At 39.7% G+C, this 11,236-nt stretch overlaps 1 protein-coding gene across 1 annotated transcript; it reads right to left on the bottom strand.

Moving 5' to 3' along the window:
* Nucleotides 1-5,365: 5,365 nt before the first annotated feature.
* Nucleotides 5,366-9,823, bottom strand: LOC130962377 (putative disease resistance protein At3g14460). The gene is made up of 4 exons (XM_057888600.1): nt 6,343-9,823; nt 5,729-5,847; nt 5,517-5,644; nt 5,366-5,438 (listed from the first exon to the last, which is right to left on the bottom strand). Exons 1-4 carry the CDS (start codon nt 9,821-9,823, stop codon nt 5,366-5,368), a joined length of 3,801 nt encoding a protein of 1,266 aa, XP_057744583.1.
* Between the last annotated feature and the right edge of the window lie 1,413 nt (nt 9,824-11,236).

The following is an 11,236-nucleotide window of genomic DNA, read 5'->3' as shown; positions in this document are numbered from 1 at the left end:
ATCATGACTCACTGGCTTGGTAAGAACATCTGCAATTTGATCTTGAGATGGAATATGGACTACATATGCCTGCTTGTCTTCAACTCTATGTCGAACAAAGTGGAGATCAATTTCAAAATGTTTCGATCGGCTGTGCAGAATTGGATTCTGACTCATGAGCACTGTGCTTTGATTGTCACAAAACAATGTTGGAGGAAGTCCAGCCGGTATGTGCATTTCATGCAGGAGTTTCTGCAGCCACATAGTGTCTGTCATGGCATCAGCCAGGGCTCTAAACTCAGCCTCGGCGCTTGATCTGGCTACAGCCGTTTGCTTCCTGCTTGACCAAGTTATGAGATTCACCCCAAGGAATATGCAATACCCTGTTGTTGATCGTCTATCTACAGGATCTGCTGCCCAATCTGAGTCACAAAATGCTAAGATTCTGAAGTCGCTGCTTCTGTGAATTTCAAGCCCAAACTCAATTGTCCCAGCTAGGTAGCGAAGGATTCTCTTTACTGCCTTCCAGTGCTGTTCCAGGGGAGCATGCATAAATTGGGACACTTTGTTTACAGAGAAGGCAATATCAGGCCTAGTGATGGTGGCGTATTGCAGCCCACCCACTATGGATCTGTACAAAAAGGGCTTATCAAATGTTGTACCTATTGTATCAAGCTTTAAGGTACTAGCCATTGGTGTGGTAACGGGTCTAGCCTCTAACATCTCAGCTCTCTTCAACAGATCCTTGACATATTTAGACTGTTTCAGCACTAGAGTATCAGCTTTAGTTCTTTCAACTTCAATTCCAAGGAAAAAATTCATTTCCCCCAAGTCTTTTAGAGTGAACACTTTATTTAATTGTTGGATCAGACCATCAACTTCAGTTTGATTAGTGCCAGTCATCAGTATGTCATCAACATATGCTAGAAAATAGATTGTTGAAGCTTTACTATGTCGAACAAAGAGACAAGGATCTGAGGTTGTACTTGCAAAACCAAATCCTCTAAGTGTGCTGCTTAGCTTCAGAAACCAGGCTCTTGGAGCCTGTTTTAAGCCATATAGGGCCTTCTCCAATTTGCACACAAGGCCAGAACCAAGTGCATAACCCTCAGGTTGCACCATGTACACTTTCTCATGTAAATCCCCATTGAGAAATGCATTGTTGAAATCAAACTGCCTTACTCTCCATCCTTTTGAAACAGCAATAGACAGCAATGTGCGTACTGTTGTAGGCTTGGCAACTGGACTAAAAACTTGATCATAGTCCAAACCTTCTCGCTGATGAAATCCCTTTGCGACCAACCTCGCTTTGTACTTTTGAATTGTTCCATCTGGCTGTCTTTTGATGCGAAATACCCAGCGACATCCAATTGGTTCAACTGTTGGTGACTCTTCAACCAAGTTCCATGTCTTGCACTTCAAAAGTGCTGCATACTCCTCATCCATTGCAGATTTCCAATGTGGAGAGGTTAGTGCTTGTACCACTGAAGAAGGTTCAACTTGTGTGAGGTCTACAACATTATCCGGAACCAGTGCAGTGAACAGTTTCGGCTTAAAAATTCCAGCCTGACTTCTAGTAACCATAGGATGCGTTCGAGTAGGCGCTGTAGTGGGTAGAGCTACATGTCCTCTTTCTAGCTGCTCAGCTAACCCTGCATTACTTGAGGGAAACACAGAAGTAGAAGTAGTCATAGCAGTATCATCAGTTAATGGACAGTTATGAGCAGCATTAATATTGGCAGAAGACTCAGGTTGAGCTAAGGGTGTGGAGGACGGTGAAGATGGTTGGGAAAGGGATTGTTGTGCAGGGTCTAGTATTTGACGGTGTAAAGTGGCATCTGAGTTAGGAACAGGTGTTTCATGTATGAGAGGGCTAGTGGTGTTGGAAGTACTAATTGGAGATGTGGCTTGGGCATTGAGATGGTTTTGTTGGACAATGGTATGGGCTGGAATGAGGTGCAATGGTGCAGATGTGATAGTTTGGAGGTGTGGGACAACAGATTTCAGTTTTGGAGTTTGATTGAAGAAGAGAGATTGATAAGGAAACTCAGATTCATCAAATAAGACATGTCTAGAAATGTAGAGTTTGCCGGAAGGTGAGAGACATTTGTACCCTTTATGATGAGAGGAGTAACCTAAAAAGAGACATTTGTGAGTTTTAAAATCAAATTTATGAGTGTTGTAGGGTTTAAGTTGTGGATAACATGCACATCCAAAGGTTTTGAGAAACAAATAGTCTGGTTCTTTGTGATTGAGGAGCTCAAATGGTGTTTTCTGATCTGTAGTGTATGAGGGTAGTAGATTAATGAGATGAGTGGCTGTCAAGAAGGCTTGATCCCAAAACCTTAGGGGCAAAGAGGCTTGAGAGAGTAGTGTTAGGCCTATTTCAGTTATGTGCCGGTGTTTCCGTTCAACTCTACCATTTTGTTGGTGAGTGTGAGGACAACTAAGCCTATGAGCAATGCCATGCTGAATGAGGAATTCTGTGAAACTGTGAGAGAGGAATTCACCTCCATTGTCAGTTTGAAGACTTTTAATCTTGTGTCCAGTCTTGTTTTCAAGTAGCAATTTGTATTGGGTAAAGGCTTGGAGAGCTTGAGCTTTGTTTTGCAGCAGGTATAGACATGTGTATCTAGTTTTGGCATCAATGAAAATTATATAATATCTAAAACCTGAACTACTGATGATTGGTGCTGGCCCCCAAATATCAGAGTAGACTAACTCTAGAGTTGTGTTATAGTCAGTGAGTGAGTCAGAGAAAGGCAAATTATGATGTTTTCCTTGACAACATGCATTGCACAAAGGAGTAATAGCTGTTGTGTCTCTTTTATTCATATCATCATCCACAATTTTACAACGCTGCATTACTTTTGCTACTGTTTTTGCAGCCGGATGTCCTAACCTTCTATGCCATACTTCAAACTGCGACACAGACACAGCTTTACAATGTGTATTTCCTTCTTCTTTTCTTTTCTGTTTTTGTTCACTTTCTTTTTCTTTTTCTTCTTCTTTTTCTTTTTCTTTTTCTTTTTCTTTGCTTTTCTGTTCATGCTCAACACTACCTATTCTAGACTCTTGTACACTAAAATGAGATTCCTGGTCACTACTAGCAGATGTAGTGGCTTTTATTGCTTGCAAAGCTTCTCTTCTTCCTTCAGATGAAGGTAAACTGCTTGATGATGCTGCCCTGGCCAATATGCCAATGTTGTCAAATTGATAAAGTCCTCCTCTAAGAGACCCTCTGAGAAGCAGATCGTTGGTCTCCTGATCCTTAACAAAACAATCAAAAGGATGGAATTCAAAGAACACGTGATTATCTTGCGCAAATTTTGCTACACTAATGAGGTTCTTCGTGATTGAGGGAACATGTAGTAGGTTTAGTAGTTTAAAGTAGTGTGTGTTGGGCTGATAAGGAGGGTTGGATACAGGAAATAATATAGTTTTGCCAATATTATTGATGCACATACCTTGACCATTACCTGTGAACACCTGCTCTGAGCCTTCGTACTCTGAGCCTGTAACTAGATTGTTGCCATCAAATGTAAGGTGGTGTGATGCTCCTGTGTCCAGATACCACGCTCTATCTGTCAAAGGTGTGGTTGACGGCGCAGCTGCCACCAATGCTCGTGGTTGTGAGTCTGTTTGTGACTGTGGTTGATGAAAGGCTGAAGACGGTGGAGCTGGTGGATTTGATGCTGCTTCATAAGGTCTTTGATAGTTCTGATTAAACCTGTGATAACAATCCCATACAATGTGTCCAATCCTTCCACATAGCTGACATTGCGGCCTTGAATTGCCGTAATAGAAGGATCTGCCACCTCTAAATCCTCGACCACGAGCTCGTCCTCGAAACTCCTGACCTCTTCCTTGATAGTTATGTTGTTGATTTTGTGAATATGTAGAGTAATTGTGGTGGTGTTCTTGCAGTTTTGATTCTGAACCTTGAGCCAAATTTACATGCATAGTGCCAAGTACATTCTTTTTAAATCTCTCAACTAATTCTTCTTGTCCTACTAATAATGCCTCCACCTCACTCTCAGTTATTTCATCAGCCTTTGAATTTATCATAGTAATAAAAGCACTGTAATCCTCATTTAAGCCTTGAGCTACTGCTTCGACAAATTCCTCACTAGTAAGAGGTGCACCTAATGCAGAAAGTGAGTTTGTTACCTTTTTGATCCTGGACATATATTCAGTTACAGATCCTTGAAGTTTGATGGTCTTAATTTGTGTTTTCAGCTGCTTTACTTTTGATTTCATCCTTTTTGCAAAATAATCTTCCAGTTTGAACCAAATCTCATAAGCAGATTCACACTCAGCCAACTGATGAGTAAACTCTGGATCTATTGAGGCAAAGAACCACGAGACTAAGAATTGATCCTCTTGCTCCCAAGCTTCAAACTCCTTCGTTTCAGTGTTTGTCAATTGATCTTGTTCAGATCCATATCTCCTCGGTACTTTTCTTGGATCGAGATGCTCCTTGAGTTTATTCGACTTTATGAAGGCCAGTGCTTGACGTCTCCACGGAATGAAGTTGTTTTCATCGAGCTTGAACGCGATGGTGTTGATCGTTGTTCTAGGGTTCACAATTGCGGAAGCTGGAATTTCACTTGGTAGCGCCATGGATCAGAACCTAGAGCTCTGATACCATGAGAAGGTATCAAAAAACTCTGTTAGATCTGAAAAGAGAGCAAGAGCGAGAGAGAAAGGGAGTAGAGAGCAGAGAGAAGAGAGAAGAGAAGAGCACGAGAAATTGAGTTTATTGATTCTTTAAAAAAACTACTTTACAGAGTAGGTTTTCTCTTGAATTTATAGTCACAGCTGAAACAGATTTTTCTAACAACTAATTATCCTTCTAACAAACTTGACAACTCAGCATAACTAACTCCTAATCACATGCCTCACACTACAGCTAGTTTCATCTCTTATTTATCCTCAACACTATACCCCAACCATCGCACAAGAACAGTAACATTATAGAATTATCTTTCACTCTAAGAATGGAAGCACCCGAACAATTGTGAGATAAAAAAACCCACTCGAAGGTGAAAAGCTTCAATATTATCCAAATTAAAGCTACAAAGGTGTCTTAAAGCTTACAAGCACTAACAAAACTACATGCACAAATCTTGTACAACGACACAACACACAACAACAAAATGAAGTCAATGATACTTGTTTACAGACTTTCTCCCAGTTCTACTTGAGAGCTCAAATCACAACCACATCTCCAAATTGAAGAACTATGAGTGAAGAATTTCATTCAAACATGAAAAGATTTGACCATCTTATCATTCATTTGATCAGGTTGATACACCTAATGGGGATGTAGAGGGACTCTCCAAAAAAAAAAGTGTTTGCTTGGGCCTCACACAAAGGAAAATTATCAGAACCTGCTTGATAAATGCAGAATGATGTCTTCAACATTGTTGCACTCCTTTTTAACTTCAAAAACAGAACTGAAAGGGATAAATTCAGCTTTAGAAAAGATTGACATCAAAATAGTAATACTGCAGTGCAAAATTTTACAAAAGTACCTACATGCTCCCCAAGTTGCAATTGCCACAGAAGAGGTGCGTCTAATGCACATTTTATTGGTTGAATCCATAAAGAAAGCAATTCCTTGACCGTAGCAGTTATGTATCTCTTCAGGCCCCTGGAAAATCTATGAGATGGTATCCATAAGAAATGATATGAGATAGAGCAGTTCCAAATATCAATACCTATATATCCATCAAATTTATGTTACCTTCATAGAGAGTTTAGCTGCAACTATTCTTCTTGTAGCATTCACCGAGCAAAGGACAGTCTTGAATTTCAAGTAGTAAGTGAAAGGAAGGAAGCTTTTCTCCTGCCATATTCTGCAACCTGAAGTAAATTGCAGAGAGGAATAGAGTAACTATACGTAACAGAAATCAGTTCTTTTGATTGAATGAAGGTAATGTAAGTATGGTTTGTTTTATATAAAGATTATGTGCTGAAATATTATCCATCTGGGCACTTGTACCTCGGTAGAAGCTACCTGCAGAGGATGGTAAAAGCAGTAAATTTGATTCATCCAATTGTTTAATATATCTAAAGAAATTCTCAAGTGCTGGATACACGAAAAAAGATATTGATTGTCTTTCAATTTTTATTTCATGATAATTAATTCTTATATTCCTCTGTAAATGCAATTTTATTGAAAAATAGGAGTGTTAATAAGTATCACTTGTGCATGTGTGAATCATGAAGATTAGAGAATTACCTGCACAGAAATCTCTGTTCAGACAATTTGTTTGGAGTCCACTTCAATGGTGGGAATGTGCGAAATTTTGGGCCAGATTATTTGATGCTTCTTCTTGCAGTGTTCTCCCAGCAAACGACACCATGAAAGTTGAAGTAGCAAGAGCGAGGGAGGCAGCCTTTCTCCTTCCATATTCTCCAGCTTCTCGCAGTCATAAATGTGCAAGTGTTGAAGGGAGGTGAGGCGGAGAAGCTCATTGCACTCCAATGTCTCCAGATTCTTGAAGCAGCATATATTGAGAGTGGTAACGGAGGGAAGGTGAGGCAGCGAACCCACCTGTGGGTATGACTTTATGTTCTTACACCCATAACCATAAATAGTAAGATGAGTGAGGGTGTGGAAGTTGGGCATCCATGATAGATCCCTTATTTGTTGCTCGCAAATTCCCACTTCAAGTTCTTTCAAGTTAGGCGGCAAATCACCCTCTGCCAACCTGCACATGTCTGAGCAACTATATATCTGGAGAGAGTGTAAACTTGGGAGTAGACTATTCATGTCACGTGGTAATGCCTCCAACTTGTGGCAATGTGTGATGCTGAGATGAGTCAAGTTGGGTGCAGCCAGTCCTTCTCCTGCAAATAACACTAATTCAGGACATTCAGAGATGGAGAGGCGTTGAAGAGCAGCATGTGGTGCCTCTGACATTGACACTGATTCCAGATTCCTACACCCTTCTATCCGGAGATTCTTGAGATTCGGAAATACATCCAACGACAAGGAGGTCAGTGAATCACAGCTCGAGATGTGTATTTGTTGGAGGCAACTTAGATGGTTCATGCTGATCATTGCCTTAAATGCAGACTCCTCCACAGATTCACGTCCCCTAATTGTTAAAGTATCCCCATCAAGATACATGGCCTCGCTGCGCCATTCACTATTGATTATACGTAGTTTGCGATCTTTGGAAACATCCGACAAAGAAAAAACGATTCTGAGGAGTACCAGATTAAGCATCTCTTCCTTCAACATTGGGCAACTTGTTATTTCAAGCTCCCTAAGTTGAGGAAAAGCTTCCGACTCAGATACGTGCCACACCTCCCATCGTGGCATGTTATGAAACTTCAAACTCTCCAGTGAGGGAAACGATGCAATATGCAACGAATGATGATGATCTCCTTCATTCTTGTAAAACTCCTCGCCAATACTCCTCAGCTGATTGAAACCTCGAATGCGCAGCAACTTGAGAGATGGCAGCTGTCCAAGTGAAGGCAGCATGCAGCAATTCTTGCAAGACTCTAGATATACACTTGTCATATTGTTGTAGGAACAGCGCCCCAACCAATCTGGAAATATTGTACCCTTGTATCCCTTGATTCTCAACTCCTTCAACCCATTGTGTGGTTGCAAGTTATCGAGCATGTCTCTTTCCTTTTCTGTGCTTGAAACCAAATCATCACCTGAAGACCATTCCAACCATAATTCATCAATGTGCTTCTTATCCATTATCTTTGCGCTCTTTGCTTCTTTCACATCAACAATATTCTCCAACTTCTTAATCTCAAGGGATCCATGAAGATTTACCAGCCCTCCTAACTCCTGGATTCCATTGTCTTCGTGCTTGCCGATGACAAAGGAACGTAAAACGTGCAACTGATTCAATTTGCTCATTTTTCTGGGCATTTCTTCCAAAGAAGTTCCTCTAATATCAAGATGCCGGAGACTCACAAGATTATGCAAACCACTAGGCAGCCTAGTTAGCTCAGAACATTGATACAACTTCAATGTTTGCAAATTACACAAGCTGCACAAAGACTCGGGTAATGTCTCTATTTCAGTAAAAGAGAGATCCAGGTGGCGCAGATGGATCAATTCTCCTGTTGAATTAGGCAACACATCAACTTTATCAAAGGATAAAACTCTCAAATATTTACATTTTGATAATATCTCACGTGTTGCGGCTTCAATGTTGCAGTTGGGAGATGAGAAACCGTCAAACAATAATAATGTTCTCAAAGATTTTACTTTAGAAATAGAATTATAAAGTTTTGAGCTGCAATGACGTAAATCTACACATAAATACCGAGTCTGAATCTTTATCTCCTCCTCTTTACCAAGTTCTTTTGAGTTGCAATAGAAATCTCCAGCAAGGAATATTGCTAAGTCATGCAAGAGATCATGCATCACAAAATAATCACCAAAGTCTTCATTCTTTGTGAAAAATAATCTAGAAGTAAGTTCATCAAAACATTCACAACCAACTTCTTCTAAACTCTCTCCTCTTTTTGGTGGTGGTAAAAGATCTTCTGCCATCCACAAAAGGATTAGATCATCTTTCTCAAATTTATGATCTTTGGAATATAAAGCACAGTAAACAAAACAACCCTTTAAATGTGGAGGAAGATGGAAGTAACTTATCAGTAATGCTGGGATAATCTTACTCTTCTGCACAGAAAATCCCCAAATATCACTCCTTAGTATCTTGTTCCATTCCTCAACATCGTGCTTTGTACATAACAAACGACCAAGTGTTTCTGCAGCTAATGGCAAGCCATCACACTTCTTGACAATCTTTCTGCCTATTTCTTCAAGTGCTGCTCTCCCATTTGATTGTGGAAAAGATGCATTTTCTGCAAACACTGACCAACAATAGTCCTCCGACAACTTCTTGAGAAAATAAGGCCGACAATTTTGAACTGCGGAAGCAACATTTTCCTCCCGAGTAGTCAGAAGAACAATACTTCCCTTATTCCCATTTTGTTGGAAAGGGGTCATAAAATTACTCCATTTGTCACCATCATCACTCCAAACATCATCCAGAACAATAAAGAACTTCTTATTGGACAATTCTTCTTTCAGAGCATTTTGAAGTGAATTGAAATCATCGAGACTACAAGAATCTCCATGTAGCTGCTTTATGACATTCCTTGTAGTCTCAACAACTTCAAACTTCTCCGATACGCAAACCCATGCTTTCAGATCAAATCCCTTCATGAACTCCCCTTCATTGTTGTACAGCCATTGGGCTAAAGTTGTTTTACCAACCCCACCTATGCCAACAATAGCAAACACAGACAAGTGATGCTCACAGTTGTCATTCAGCATCTTGATTAAGGCCTTCTTGTCATCCTCCCTGCCATACACAGTCCCTTTTACAAGAGAAGTGGATGGAGTCCTCCATGATGAGGTACCAGTGGGAATCTTTTCAAGACCAAGGAAATCTTTTTGTTTTCCAAGATCCTCAATTCTTCTAACCACCACTTCCATCTTGTCTACCATCTTCGTATCTCGGTTGATGAAGAAGCTAAGGGACCAGGAAGAACTTGCATTCTTTTGAGTGGTGGCTTTGAGGAGGACAGCATCCAGCAAGTCCTCAGCACAGTAAACAGCATCCCGGAGACTATCGAGCCACTTCCTCACAGATGGATTACCGAACTGCTTCATCTCAGCATCAGCAACAAGTCCTTCAACACCCAAAAGAGCAGTCTTCAGCCTTTCAACCAAGTTAGGGCCAAGCTTCTTGCCAAACACCTTGTTGGCCACATCCTCTGTAAGGAACTTGTTAATGACAATGTTAATGAAGCCAGAGAGGAAAGCTCCACCAACAACTGCACCGGCCATGATATGATCTCAACAACAAATTGAATAGATCAACTAAGGAAACAGAAAAGTTAATGGATTTTCGGAGAAGGTAAGAGAACAATGGTGTCAGGGTATAGTGAATTCGATAGAGTGGTTTTCTTAATCAAGTGTACAAAGAAGGTGTCAAGCAAGTCTCTAGAGTTGCCACCTAGCTTTGCTTTAACTCGTCATCTTTTAAAATTATTGTTTGAATGATGAAACAAATGATTAATATAACATTTCCTTAGACACCTTAGTAATAAAATAATGTAAGGTTCATGGACATTGGTTTCCCGCCATGAAAGACAAAGGCAATTGACTCAGGGTCTCCGTGGTAACATTAAAATAACTATGTTAGTGGAGTGTCTTGCCCGCTCTTATTTATACACTCTACTTTTTATTTTTAATTGTTATCGTTAATTGTTATTTTGGAAGGTACAAAGTAACTGCCTAAAGCCTTTAATCGTATCGTAAGAAACTTTTGAAGGCGTGGAAAGTTCCAACTAACTTTTGAAGGACCAATGGAATTGTAGTCTTTGGAAATTTTGTATCACAGTAAAAATCATCATGAGCTGTTTATGGATCATAATAAAATAATGATGCTGATGCTGCAATGTTAACTTTCCTAATCCTAATTAATTAAGGATTTAAGGTCTAGTTTTTCTTTTCTTTTTGCTTTTGGAAGTTGTTGGTAACAAACATTACTTTACAGTAAATACGTGATGAAATTTTTTGTCTTGATGTACATGTTCAACAACGTTCATGTATTATAAAAGTTTTCCCAACAATGAGGCAAGTAGAGGAATTTGGCAGAGAATTTTTTTGCCTTGATGTACATGTTCATGTATTATGAGTGGAGTGCTTAGCTGGCTCTTCACCAACTCTTCATTTGTTAATTGTTGTTTGAAAGATGCAACATTACTAAATAGCAACAATGGAGTTGTTTCACTGCACATCAATCATGGTATTATCTTCTTCTTAGAGATATACAATATCACGAAATTCTACAGAGTTAAAAACAAGAAAACTTTCCAAAGAAAGTGCTGCATATACATGCTACATTGCTACGTAACTAACAGTTAAAATTCCTCTTTGGAAGGTGTCAATGTCAATCGTTCCTCGTTCCTCAGCAACAAGACCCAGTATCACCTCCGAGATAACTTAGAAAATTCATAGCAGTGGAGTGCTTAATTGGCTTTGCTCTAATTTCTCATTTTTTAATTCTTGCAAGTGGTGTTGTTTCCGTGTCACCAATGGACACTACTAGTCTTTGTGGAAACTATATAGAACTAGGAACATTTTGGCTCCATATTTTTGTATGTATATCATGGTAATATATTATGAGGTTATTAATAACAATAATGCATGGTACTTGTCTTATTTTAATGACTTGTACGTTGCTAATGTCTTTGT

The sequence above is a fragment of the Arachis stenosperma genome, chromosome 2 (genome assembly GCF_014773155.1).
Source record: "Arachis stenosperma cultivar V10309 chromosome 2, arast.V10309.gnm1.PFL2, whole genome shotgun sequence".
NCBI classification, from domain to species: domain Eukaryota; kingdom Viridiplantae; phylum Streptophyta; class Magnoliopsida; order Fabales; family Fabaceae; genus Arachis; species Arachis stenosperma.
This window is presented reverse-complemented; position numbering and strand designations above follow the sequence as displayed.